Here is a 14,451-nt window from a genome sequence, read left to right as displayed (position 1 = left end):
AGGAAGACCATCAGAATGCAGGCTGAGAAACCCTGCTACAGTTCTGCTGGACACAACCTTCAATCCCTATCTTCATTAAAGGAATCGCCATATCTGTGCAAGAGACTGGCCAACTGAGACCCTCCAGCCATTACAATCGGTACGTGCAGCTTGGGATTGTTCTATCATAGAAATAGTTTAAAATAAATTCTGACAGCCCAGTGGCTTGGATGGGGTTTTTGAAATGCATTTGTCACAATCATATGTAAATACCTTACAAACAGGCCACAACAAAGTGACTCATGGATTTCGTTACAACTGACCTGGGTGTAGGTGTCATATCTCTCCTTGGAGGTTTTGAAAGGTGGTTAATTTGCAAGAAGCACTTTGCATTTTAAAACAAAAGTAAAATGGCAATTTTTTAAAACATATACAATGGGTTAACAACAATGTTCATGCTAGCATGAAGCCTTTCCTTGAGTTTTGTAGTTTTCAACATTTTAGCTGTAGGGGAACCTCACCTTCTCATAGAATCACACAGCATGGGAACAGGCCATTTAGCCCAACTCATCTACACTGACCAGTGGGTACCTTTTTGTATTAATCCCATTGCCCAGTGCTTGGTCCATAGCCCTCTATGCCTAAGCAATTCAAATGCTCATCTGGACACTTCTTAAATGCTGTCAGTGTCCTAGATTCAAACACCTTTCCAGTGCATTCCAGGTACTTACCACTCTGGGTGAAGAAGGTCCCCCTCAAATCGCCTCTGAATCCCTTCCCTCGTACCCTAAACCTATGTCCTCTAGCTTTATCTCCTCTGATATGGGGAAATGTTTCCTGCAGTCTACCCTATCTATACCTCTCACAATTTTATACAGCTCAGTCATGTCCTTTCTTAATCTCCTCCGCTCCAGGGAGAAAAGACCCAGCTTCTCCACTCTCTCCTCATAACTGAACTGCTCCATCTCAGGCAATATCTTGGTGAGTCTCCTCTGCACTCTCATCACTGCTGTCACATCCTTCCTATACTTTGGTGACCAGAACTGCATGCTGAGGTCTGACCAAGGTTTTATAAAGTTAGAATAACCTCCCTCCTTCTGTATTCAATGCCCTAACTAATGAAGGCCAGTATCCCATTGGCCTTCCTAACCACATTGTCTTTCTTCTCTACCTTGTGGCACATTTTCTCATTGATATTAAACGTTCAGGGTCTTTCTGAAGCTTCCCTTCTCACTCATCCTGAGCCAACCAAACCCTGGCACTACGACTTCCTCTGGACCAGTACTGGTGCCCAAAGCAAACAGACCCTCTTCACTTAAGATCACTGCAGAGAGATAGACCTACATTACTTTTGATCTCCCTTTCCTGAAGATAATTTTGAGAGCTGAATCAGACACCTGTGGTTCAAATCACACACGGGAATCTGCCAGACTGATTCTGTCAGTTTTCAAACAAGATAAGAAATGAGGCACTGCTTGCTGCTTTGGTGATTTCAAGTGGATATCAGAAGGTTCCGTACCACCATTCTAGGCCAATCTCTTGGCTGATATTCTGCCCAGGTAGCACCAAAAACAGATTATCTGTCCTTTTGCCTCCCTGCAGCTTGTGGGATTTTGCCACAGACACAACGGCAATTACTTGCTGCAGCACAGGAGGCTGCCATTCAGCCCTTAGATTCATGCTGGCTCCCGGCATGGCAATCCCAGCAGTCCAATTCCCTCTCCCTTATTTCCCTGCAGCCCAGTGACTTGTTCTCTCTGACACATGCACATCAGATCTCCTTTTGATTGTTTTTACCATCTACCTACACTGGGTGTAATTTATTGTAGCCAATTAACCTATTAGCAGATTTTTGGAATGTGGGAGAATGTGGAGCACCCAGGTGAAATCCAAATGGTCACAGAGTGGACATGCAAACTCCACAGAGACAGCATACAAGGCGAGGATCAAATCCAGGTCCCTCCAGATGCGTTCAGGGCAATCATGGTCTCCTCTAACAACACAGATAGGGCATAACATCTCAGAGGATCTATCTTGGGCACAACACATAGATGCAATCACGAAGAAGGCACGCCAGCGGCTCTACTTCATTAGGATTTGAGGAGATTTGGTATGTCACCAAAAACTCTTGCAAGTTTCTATAGATGTACAGTGGATAGCATTCTGACTAGTTGCATCACCGCCTGGTATGGAGGCTCCAATGTTCAGGGTCGAAAGAGGCTGCAGAGGGTTGTAGACTCAGCCAGCTCCATTATGGGCACAACCCCACCCGCCATTGAGGACATCTTTAAGAGGCGGTGCCTCAAGAAGGCAGCATCCATCATTAAGGACCCTCACCACCTGGGATATGCTCTCTTCATCTTATTACCATTGGGTAGGAGGCACAGGAGCCTGAAGACCCACTGTCAACGTACAGGAACAGCTTCTTCCCCTCCGCCACCAGATTTCTGAACGGTCCATGAACACTACCTTGTTATTCCTCTTTTGCACTATTTATTTATTTTTGTACCTTACAGTAATTTTTATGTCTCTTATGTCTTTGCACTGGACTGCTACCACAAATCAACAAATTCCATGACATATGTCAGTGATAATAAACCTGATTCTAATACCATAGCAATTCACTGCATGCAAATTTCAGAATCTCTGAGATATGTAACTAGGTTCTGTAACAATGCAAATCTATTTAGCTTACATTTCCATGAAAAACAACCATAGATGTTTACAATGCAGAAGGGGGCCACTGCACCCATGGCAACTGAAAGTGTGCTCTCCAGTCTTATTCCACTTCCCACCTCTTGGGCATAAGTCCCTTTTAAACAAGAAGAGTTTCTGCCCCAACCACTCTTTCAGGATGCGAGCTCCAGACACAAAGGCACATGTTATCGTGGATCTGACATACATTTGGCATGCTTTTAAAGCTATCTTTTACCCAGATACACAAATAATGGATGAAGCCTCATTGAAATCCCACTTTACTAGAACACAATCAGAAAGCAGAGATTGTTTACAACCTTTCAAGTAAATTGTCACAAGCCTCGTCAATCTCTGCTGCTTACAAGCTATTGCACTGCGCTGTATATGCCATAAATTCCGAACATACAGTAGCGTGTTGCAACCAAAGGCAAAGTTTTATTTAGCAATGGCTGCCAACCCCAGTCTGAAAGATTCCTTTGATAACCAGCACTGGATACTTTTCAGATCCTTGAATTGAATTATACAAACACTGATAAGCGCCTTCTGCTTCTGCTTTACTCTGCATTACACTATTGTCACCATAGCAACAGCTCAAGTGCTTTTAGCAGTACAATTGTTTGCTATAGTTTTCCTGGAGCACTGCATGGCTGTGTTCAACCTGATGAAGATTCTTGGAGATGAAATGCTTTGTGCCTGCATCAAGTAAGCTCCCCAAATGGATCAAGGATGAGAGAGACAAATGCCTTCCATTTGTCCCCAAGGCAGAAGAGCTAAACTCGGAAGAATTCTGAGAAATTATATTCAGACTGGTTGTGGGAAGGGAGGGAGGCAGAGGAAGCTGACCCAGGTGTTGAAAGCTCAACAAGTTTGATGTCCAGTATGAAAAACCCAGCATTACTAAAAGAAACACTGAACATCAATGTGAAACATAATTGGACACAGCCAATTTGGATTTCAGAAAGAAAGTCACGTTTGATGAAGCACAAGTCTTTTGAGAAGTGACGGTTGGGAGAAACGTAATGGATACCGTGTACGTGGACTTAAAGGTGGCCTTTGATGAGGAATTACATGGGTTACAAATAGAGAAGGGCAAGGCCTCTAAAATAAGAAAAATGCCAAAAATATAAGGTTAGAAGTGAGGAAACAAAGGAGGAGGGAGGGACAGTTTCTCAAAGAAATTGGTAGCGTTGTCCTATGAGTTTCTATTCTGTGATGGTTGCTGTTCAGACCAACAATTAAAAATATGAATATAGGGAACAGATGCAGACAGTTAAAAAAAGCAGAGTAAGTAATTCAAAGGTTCAAAGTAGGAGGAGTTAGAGATAGGATGGCGGAATAAACAATGTGTGAGTCGCAGAAAGCTTGCAGAGCTTACAGTGGGCTAATACATTCATTCTGTGCAACAACATTCCACATTGTCACATCTTCTACCCACAGACCTGAAAATGTTATCTTTTCAAGTGCTTATCCTGCTCCCTTTTTAAAGCTAAAATTGAATTAACTCTGCCCCCAATATTACCCAGACAGTGCATTCCAGACCCCAACCACTCAGTGCATTAAAAAATTCCTCAGTCACCTTCATTCTCGACTCCACCACCAATAGGAATAGTTTTTATCCACTAGCTATACCCTTTGTGATTTGAAGCATGTTTATCAGATCCCCTTGGAAAGTCATCTGTATAAAGAAGAATAATCCCAATTTCTCTAGTCCATCACATCTAAAATCCCTGGAATCATTCTAGTAAATCTTTTCTGCACCCTCCCAAAAGCTTTTGCATCCTTCCATGGACACAATAACCCAAATGGGGCCAAACTAGTATTTTATAAAGGTTCATTGTGACTTCCTTGCTTTGTACTCTAAATCTCTATTTATAAATCTCAGGAATCCATATGCTTTTTTTTTAAACCACTTTCTTGATCTACCCTGAAACAGTCATTGAAATATGCATAAATACCTGCAGAATTCTTGGTCCATGCATCCCTTTTAAAAATATGCCCATTTTGTTCTTCCTATCAAAATTCAACAATTTGTATTTCATATAATTAAATTCAACCCACCCATTCTACAAGCCTACGTTTCCCTGAATTCTATTACTATCCCTGTCACGATTCTCTATAGTTCCAAGTTTTGTGTCACCACGCAGTTTGAAAATCTGTACAGCCAAGTCATAGTCAGTAATATACAGTAATTGCTCTAATACCAACCCTTGGGGAACTCCACTCATTCTATACCAAGTATACCCTTTCACTACTATTGTTTCCTGTCACCGAATTAGTTTTCTATTATGTAGTACTTAACCGAATAGCCTTTGGAAGTCTGTATATATATCAAATCTTATCGACCCTCTGTTACTTCATCAAAAAACCTTTTCCAGTTAAGTAGACATGACTTGACTAATAAATCCATGATGGCTTTCTCTAATCAATTCACATGTCCAAGTAATTTTAATTCTAAGCCTGCTAACCTTTTCTCCCAACATCAAGGCTAAACTGACTGCCCTGTAGTTAATGGCTTTACCTAGAAATCTTTTTTTTTGAACGAAGGTGTAAACTTTGCAAGTTTCCAGTCCTCAAGAACCACCTCCGAATCTGTATCTCCGAAATGTTTGGAAGTTTATGGTCAGGGCCTCTGGAATTTCCTCCCTTGCTTCCCTTAGAAGCCCAAGATGTATCCCATCTGGACCAGGTGATTATCAACTTTAAGTGCAGTTAACCTTTCTAGTTCTTCCCCTTTACTATTTTTTAGCCAATCGAAAATCTCAATTACATCTTCCATTGTTGACACTCTCACAACATTTTCCTTATTGAAGACCAGCGTAAATTATTCATTCAGTACCTCTGTCATCTGCCTCTATAAGTAGATTTATTTCTGGTCTCTGATCAGTCCCACCTCTCCTCTTACAACGTTATTTTGTTCACATGACCATAGAATATTTTTCAGATCCCTATTATGTTTGCAGCCAACCTTTCTTTATACTCTCTTTACCTCTTGTTTCCTCTTTTTAACCACCCCTCTGAGTGTTCTGTCATCAGCCTGGTTCTCATAAGCTTTAACAACATGGCATCTGTCATTTCTTCTTCTACCTGCTGTATTTTACTCTATCTTTTTGATCATCCAGAGAATTCTGGTTTTAGTGTTTCTATTTTTCTCCCAAATGGCACTGTAGCTAAAACATCTCCACTTTAAAAGCCTCTAAATTGTTCAATTAGAGTTTTCCTTGTTGAGGTTTGATTCCAATTTACCTAGGCCAAAGCCCGTTAAAGTGGACCTCTTTCCAATTGACTCTATTTACCTGAGTGACCCATACTCTTTTCCATAGTTATTCTGGGCTAAGGATATCATGATTGCTGTTTCCTAGATGTTCCCCACTGATCTACTTGGCCTGGTTCATTTCCTCAAACTGTTTTGGACTGGTGCCTTCCTTGTTGGACCAAAAAACACATCCATCAAGAAAGTTCTCTTGAACACTTCAGAAATTCTACCCCACTTTGCACTTTATGTTATTGCTATCAGTCTGTATTGGATAGTTGAAATTAATAATCCAACTTTTGCACATCTCTGCAATTTCCCTGCAAACTTGATCATCAATATCATTCTCACTAATTGGAAATTTCACCAGCCTTTGTTTCCTTTCAGTCTATTATTATTCTCCTTACAATTGACTATGGCTCCAAGATTCGTGTCATTACAAATATAGAACAGAATTGTCTTAGTATAGTTGCTCCCCTATTGTTTCTCAATTCTAAACACACAGATTTTATCCTTGATCATTCCAGGACATCCTCTCTGCAGCACTGCAATATTCTCAAGCAATACCGCTACGCCCACTTCTTCCTTCCCTTCCCCATCTTTGCTGAACAACTTGTATCCAAAAATATTTAGAACCCATGATTTTTTTTTAAAAGCCAGTTCTTCGTTATTGCGACAATATTGTAACCTTGTATGGTAAACTGTGTCTGCAACTCCCCAACCTTGTTTAATACAGTTCTTACAATTACGTACCTGCACTGTAAATGGATCTTAGACCTTCTTGTACTTTCTCAGTCGAGTTCTGCCTACATGCTTTGATTTTTGTTCTGTTGCTTCCTCTCTTCCAATCCTGCCTTCCTATACGTGTGCCCCTGCAATTTTAAACCTCTCCCAAGGGCACTAATGAATCACCCTGCAAGGACATTTCAAAGAGCCGGACTAATCTGTCCGGCCTATATAGGTTCCATCAGACGCAGAACTGGCCTCCATGGACTACCTCTCCCGCCACACATTTAACTGTGCTATCCTCCTATTTTTGCGGACGCAAAGCACATAGAGTAGTCTGGAAATTACTACCTTTGAGGTCCCATTTCTTTCCTATTGCTCAAAATTTTCCTGCTGGATCTTAATCCTTTTTTCTGCCTATGGAAGTGGTCCTGATATGGACAATGGGCTCTGGTCATTTTCCCTCCACCTCCAGAATGTTTTCTTGGTGGGTTGCATGTCCTCAAGTACACTGAAACTGAAGCACAGATGAAAATAGGTGGACTTCCACTTATCTTGCATTCACCAATTAGTCAGGCTGATCCCTTCTGATTAATATTGCAGTTAGTTGTGAAGTAGAGAAGCATCAAATTTACATGCAGCAAGCTCCCACAAATGTCACTGACTTTTGTTTTGGCTGTTGTCATGATTGGGAGATCACCCCTAACTTATTTCAAAAATATTCAAAATATTCTTCAAAGTTTTGCCGAGAGCATTTTTTTTTACATCTAGCTGTGTGTGTAGACAGGGTCATGATTTAACACCGAACTTACAAGGTAGCAGCTCCAACAACAGCCAAAGCTTTTATACACTTATCTATGCAGTGGGACTTGAATCCAACAGCTTCTGTTGAAGCTCAGAGATTCAGAGTGAGAGTGAAACACTACTACAATACTACAGGAGTAAATGTAAGATTTAGGGCAGGGAGCAAAGGGAATAAGTTTGAAAATGTTGATTGTGGTAGTGCATGCCACAGCTTCAGAAACAGTCAAGAGCTTGCATCAATATTTGGTTTACTTTCTAGAGATAAGTGGCTAAAGCAAAAGTGAACAAAATATACATGAGAACTGTGTGGGCACAGCAGGGTTAGGTAGCCCTGAATATGGAAAAAAACAAGGTCTTCAAAGAAGCTTAATCAAAATAAAATGACACTGTCCAAAAAAGCAGCAGCAGGAGTTAATAAATGCTTGGTTCAGCTGTTGGGCTTTAAGGTCTTAGAAAAGGAAGTGGAGATATAAGCAAGTTCTAGAGCTTACGGCAAATGAAAGCAAGCTGCCCACAAATGGGTGAAAGGAGGCGTGTATATCCAGTGGTCAGACTTAGAGGACTGTGGAGCTCCCAGAAGGTCCTACAGAGAGTATGGTAAGTTACATATGGGGCAGGGTGAAGCCTGAAAGAATGAGGATACTAAACCTCATGGGTTTGGACGCTGGAAAGCAGTGCTGTTCAGAGAATACAGGGTAGATGTGCGTCTAGGACACTGAATGTATACGATATGTGTTTCTGTTGAGTTTATGAAGGCTGTAGGTTGGGAAACCATTCAAGATTGTATCAATATAGCTGAGTGTAGAACATGACCTTCAACAACAGATGGATTGAGGCTGGATGGAGATGGAATGATGCTGTGCTGATGAAAGGTGGCAGACTTCGTGATGCACAAGCAATAAGGACCACAGCTCATGTGCAAGATGAACGCCAACACTGGCTGGCTAGCCCAGACAAACTGCTTCTGTGGTTATTTCCTCAGTATACCACATTTAGAAGGACAAGGGGCACAGGGATGACCACACCGACAAATCCCCCTTCACGTCACACACCACTCTGACTTGGAAATATACCACCGTTCCTTTGTTGTTGCTGGATCTAATTTCTGGAATAATAGTACTAAGGGAATACCTTCACTAATGTGGGTCCACAGGACTTAAGAAGGCAATGCACCATCATCTCCTCAAAGACGGCCAATATAAGCCTGCCTCCCACCCCCAACTGGAGAAGTGCATATTCCAAGAAATATTTCATACTTCCTTATTTATTTCAAATGTTCCTCTATAGGCCATTTGGCCCATTGAGTCAATGCATGCTCTCAGAACAGTTCCCTGGGTACATGCATCACAGTGAAAGGGACAGCCAATCTTTGCTATTACAATTCTTGAGTTGAAAAATACATTTGAATATTCTGAAGGCATGCTAGCTGCTGGATAAGTGCAAGTTTACTCTTTCTTCCTCAACAGCAAGGGACAACAAGAAAAGTGCTTTAACTACTTTAAATGTGGCTTCCAAGAAAGATAATTTAAAATGCTTGCTATGTTCCCCCACATTTCCCTTTAATCTATTCTCTCACAAATACCCATTAATACTCCTGATTCTCCCACCAGCTACCTAAACCTGGGGTAATTTACATCAACCAATCAACTAAACAATCAGAATGGCTTTGATATGGGAGGATATAGGAGATGTGGGAGGATAACGGAGGGGGGGGGGGGAGGTGGGGGCACGGTAACCACATGGTCACAGGGAGAATGTGTAAACTCCACCCGGAGGTCAGGATCGAACCTGAGTCTCTCGGGCTGTGAGACATCTGCACTACCTGCCCAAAGGATGAAAGAAAACACAGCAATCCATCAACGTGTGCGATTGTCAGATGAAACTGACATTACTGGAGTGATCGCTTTCAGTGTAGTTTGAACACACTTCCATTTCCCATAACAATCCAACAGCTAATACCGGAGGCTTCACCTCTGGGCTGATAATATTCAACATTTTACAGCTGAATAAGAAATCTTTGGGAGCACTCCCTGGGTTTGTGCATCACAGTGAAAGGGACAGCCAATCTTTACCATTACAATTCCTGAGTTGAAAAATGCTATTGAATATTCTGAAGCCATGCTAGATGCTGGATAGGTGCAAGTTTGCTCTTTCTTCCTCACCAGCAGGGATAAAAATTAAAGTGCTTTAACTACTGTAAATGTGGCTTCCGAGAAGGATAGTTTAAAAAAGCTTGCCCCACCACGCCACTGGAAGGACACAGTACAACTGGAGGGGATGTGAGGAGATTTATGAGAACATTGCCAAGATTTGAGGGTTATAGCTATGAGGAGAGGCTGGCTATGGTAGCTATGTTTTCTTTGAAACAAAGGGGAGATTCAAATGAAGGGAGGCACGGCAGTGCAGTAGTTAATGTTTCCGTAACACAGCTTCAGGAACCACGATCCTGGCCCTGGGTGCTGTCTGTGTGGAGTTTGCCCATTCTCTCTGTGACTGCATGGGTTTTCACATGGGTGCTTCTGTTTCCTTCCACATGGTGGTAAATTCATTGTAAATTACCCCTAGTGTAGGAAAATGGCAAAAGAACTAAAGGGGAGTTGATGGGCACATCAAAGAGAATAGTTTCAGGGGAAAAGGGAAGGGGAGAGGGACTGCTGTGCTGGCACTGATCCGATGGGTTCAGTGATCTCCATCTATGTTGTAATGTGTGAAATTATAAAAGGCCTTTTTGCTCTCGGCAGAGGGGAAAGCTAGGGATTGCTGATTGATTAGCTGGTGGGGACTGGACTGGTGGGGAACTGAAGAGAAGCTTTTCCAGTGGAGATGTGAACTCAAAGTCTTAAAAGTTTGAGGTGCAAAAACGCTTGCCACGTTTAAAAAGTAGTTGTTGAGCACTTGAAAAGCCATAATCTACAAGGCAATGAGCCAAGAGTCGAGTAGTGTGATAGTGTAGCGGTTAGCATAATGCTATACAGCACCAGCGATCCGACCGCTGTCTGAAAGGAGTTTGTACGTTCTCTCTGTGTCTGTGTGGGTTTCCTCCGGGTGCTCCGGTTTCCTCCCACATTCCTAAGACGGACCGGTTAGGAAGTTGTGGGCATGCTACGTTGGTGCTGGAAGCATGGCAACACTTGCGGGCTGCCCCCAGAGCACACTACGCAGAAGATGTATTTCACTGTGTGTTTTGACGTACATGTGACTAATAAAGAAATCTTAATTATATGGGTCACTATTGGGCAGAAAGGACACAAGGGATTGAATGGCTCTCTTCTGTGCTGCATGTTCCTATGATTTAAGATCGAAGTGATTTTGCTCCTAGTTTGCACCTTCCAGAAAACCTCAGCATTGCGTGTGGGGAAGGCAGGGGGCGGGAGGTGGGGAGCAAGAGAGACCGAGCATGGAGAAGGAAAAACCAAGCGAGGGGGAGGGGAGCATAAATATATTGCCTTCTTTGAAGAATTCTTGTTCTATGGAATGCTCTCTGAGATGCCTTGGGTCATTGCTCTCTGTTACAGGCGCAGTGTGTGTTGCAGTTTGTGAACTGCCTAAGAGGAGGTACTAGCAAAACATGGTCACAAGCAGAATAAAAGGGAACATTAGAAAAGTAGCAAAGAACTTGGATACTGGTAATCTGAAATAAAAAATAGGAAATGCTGGAAATACTTGAGAGGTCAAATGGCGTTGGTGGAGAGGAAACAGAAGCAACATTTCATGACATTAAATTTTCCAATAAAAGGAAAATTTTATCGGAAAATTTAATGTTGTGACATGGAACACTGACTCTACTTCTCCCTTTACAGATGGTGCCCAACATGCTGAATATTTCCAACATTTCCTGGTTCCTTTTTTTATATATGAGAACAACATCTCATCTATTCACTAGGCACATTCCAGCCTTCTGGACTCAACGATGAATTCAACTACTCGAGGTAATCACCCACTCCAGTCTCGTATCTTACGTTTCCAGAGCTCAGTTTTTTTTCCTATGTCCTCTCCTGCTAATTTCAGATTTCACTGTGCGTATCCACCACCCCCCATTCATACCTTTTGTCATTTACTAACCTTTGCCACCACCTTCTAGCTGGACCACCACCACTTACGTCATTCAGTATCTCCTGGTCACACTATCAAAGATCATCCCTTTCATTCTCCCTGTCCTTCCCCCTTTCTCTGCAAACTAAAAAGCTTTTAGCTTTCTATTTCAAATTCTGATGAAAGATTAATCAGACAAAAACTATTTTTCACTATATCTATGCCACCTGACTGAGTACTTCCAACACTTTCCACTTATAGTTCCAATTTCCAGCTTCGGCAGTATTTTGCTTTCAATTCCTTGTGTGCTGTAATTTGATTTGTCTTTGTAACATCATTGAAATGTCAATGTGTCCAATGATAGAGGGAAAAAAAAGGTCTCGCATTTTTAAAACATCTTTCAAGTGCTTTCAAGACAAATCAAAAAACTTTACACTCAATGAGGACTATTGAATCCACATGAGAACTGCATGCTTGTCTTTGATTAGGAGCTATGGGCTCTTTAACATCCACCCTAGAAAGCAGATAGAATCTGCGTTTAAAATCTTATCCAAAAAAGACAGCACCTTTCAGTGCAATCCTTCCAAATTATAGCAGTAGCCTGTAAGCCTACATCATTGGCTTGTCTCTGGAGTAGGATTTGAACCCACTATCCTCTACCTCAACTTTCCACCGAGCCTTGGTCAACATTAGCCGAGCATAATCATTGCCCAGCAACTCCACAATTTAATCCACACTACAATAGGATTCAGTAACATCCCTTCCTCCTGTTTCAAGTACCTCTGAAAAATCTCCTGCAGTGTGTCTCTGGTGAATGCCCTCCCGTCCTGGAAGACATTGTTGAGAGCATGAAGTGCACACAGCTCTCTTCTCTGCTTCTCATGGTAAATCAAAGTGGGTGGCTGCACATCGGAGTCCAGTTTTAACTTATCTCCTTTCCAGGGGACGCAGCTCATCTTTCAGTTCAGCAAAACGAACTGTCTGAAATGAAGTCAAACCTCAGGAAAAAGTACACCCCGACCTCAGTTCACATTCCAGGACCCTTATAGTCATGTTAAGACTTCTGAGCAGTAGCATTGAGTATCTTCACAATTCTGTAATATTCAAACAAAAGCTGTGACATTCAAAATTTTGTCATGGTTACTTCCTGGTTCTTAAAAATATATTGTACAACTCCAACGAAGAAAGGTCAGAAATTGCAGAATCTCTTAAGGACACTTCCCTCCTACAAATAGAAAACTTTTAAGACAAAAGTCAATGTTTTGTTCCCTGCGGATCAGCCATTCCAATGCGGTATCTATAATTTCTCAATAAGCTTCAACTTTTGCTGTGAGAATATTCTTAGTTGCAGAGGGATCTGTCTCTCTGGTTGCATTCTTCTCAGATCTTTAGCATGGCCTCCAGGCCATTCCAAAGGCCTCCCTCGTTGCTTCTGTGCTTGTTCCTGCGGTCGACATGTCCTGGAATTTCAACAAGATCCTCTTGATAGCCTCAACTCACCCCAGGACTCCCCCTGCACTTCAAGAACCACGCTAAATTCCCCCTCTGCCTTGGGATCCAAACTGGGATCAACCCACTCTGGAAAATGCACTGAGATCGCCCACTGCCCTGGCAATCACTCCTGGGATCCCCCTCCACATCAGAAACCACACTGGAACCCCCCTCCCCTCCCGTGGGACTCACTCGGGGGACCCCCACTCTCCCCGGGACTCACTAGGGGGCAGACCCGACTCTCCCCTGGGACTCACTCGGGGGGACCACACTCTCCCCTGGGATTCACGCGGGGGGGACCCCACTCTCCCCTGGGATTCACTCGGGGGGGGGGGGAGAGACCACACTCTCCCCTGGGATTTACTCGGGGGGGGTGGGGAGAGACCACACTCTCCCCTGGGATTTACTCTTGGGGCACCCTGGGAACCACAAAGGGATCCTGCTTTGCTCGGTGTACAACCACACTGGGACCCTCCTCTACCTTGGGAACCACACTGGGATTCCTGCTTTGCCCTGGGATTACCCCCCGTGCTTCAGGATCCACCAGTGTCCCGGAGTCGCTCTGTGCCCTGGGATCCTCCTGTGCGTTGTCCCTCTCTCCGGTCTATGGCAGCAAACAGACTCCAGCCTCCTTCGCGCCTCGCACAGCCGACTCCAGGCCGCCAGCCAAACGGACCCACACTCCAAGCCTTCGTCGCAGAAGGAAAGAACCGAGCCCGCAACCGTCCGCGCCGAACACACACCGACAGCCCAAGACACCAGGCTCCGCTCACCGCGCCGCCGCCGCCTGCGCACTACGTCACCCCCACACACAACCGCCGTGACGTCAGTCGTGTGGGGGGAAAACATCGCGGCCCCAATCGCGCAGTGACGTCATCACGCCAACTCCCCCAACGTCCCGCCCCCTTCTGGTTCTCCTTGGGATTGCTATCTCCCTTCATGAGTTGGTCAAAGTTTCGGCCAACTGTGTGCAAAACCCAGCAGAAAGATAATAAACATCTTAACTGTTATTTGAACAGCTGTCAATGGCTTATAAAAATACAGGAGTTGGGCTGCAGTGGGTGATTTACTAACAGCAATCTTTTCTCTTGTATAGCAACTCTAAATAATGATGCATCCCAAGACGTTGCACAGGAGATCCCAGAGGGTTGGGTTGTAGGACTGGAGGAAGGTGCAAAGGTTTTACGACCGTGGAAGGACTTAAAACCCAGGAATGAGAATATAAAAATTGAACCACAAGGGACTGCAGATGCTGGAGCAACAAACAATCCGCTGGAAGTACTCAGTGGGTCAGGCACCATCTATCGGTAGCCAATACAGGTCAGCAAGCAGAGGGCTACAAGTTACGGCACGGGTAGCGATGTCTCTGGTTACCTCAGTTTTACTGAAAACAGAATGACAGAGTCCAGAGGATAAAATAAAAACAGAGGTGAGGATTTCAGCAGCAGATAAGCTGATGAAAGAACTGGATA

The 14,451-nt window shown here is 43.5% G+C and overlaps 1 protein-coding gene across 1 annotated transcript in view; it reads right to left on the bottom strand.

Annotated features, from left to right (window-relative positions):
* Positions 1-12,742, bottom strand: part of josd1 (Josephin domain containing 1) — a 30,119-nt gene extending 17,377 nt beyond the window's left edge. The window contains exon 1 of the mRNA XM_052043322.1: positions 12,269-12,742. Within this exon, the coding sequence (XP_051899282.1) occupies positions 12,269-12,444 (176 nt within the window). The 5' untranslated portion in view covers positions 12,445-12,742. The remainder of the gene's footprint in view (positions 1-12,268) is intronic.
* Positions 12,743-14,451: the final 1,709 nt, after the last annotated feature.

This window comes from Pristis pectinata, chromosome 33 (genome assembly GCF_009764475.1).
Source record: "Pristis pectinata isolate sPriPec2 chromosome 33, sPriPec2.1.pri, whole genome shotgun sequence".
In the NCBI taxonomy this organism is placed as follows: domain Eukaryota; kingdom Metazoa; phylum Chordata; class Chondrichthyes; order Rhinopristiformes; family Pristidae; genus Pristis; species Pristis pectinata.
The sequence above is the reverse complement of the archived record's forward strand: the minus strand, read 5'-3'. Positions and strand labels throughout refer to the sequence as shown.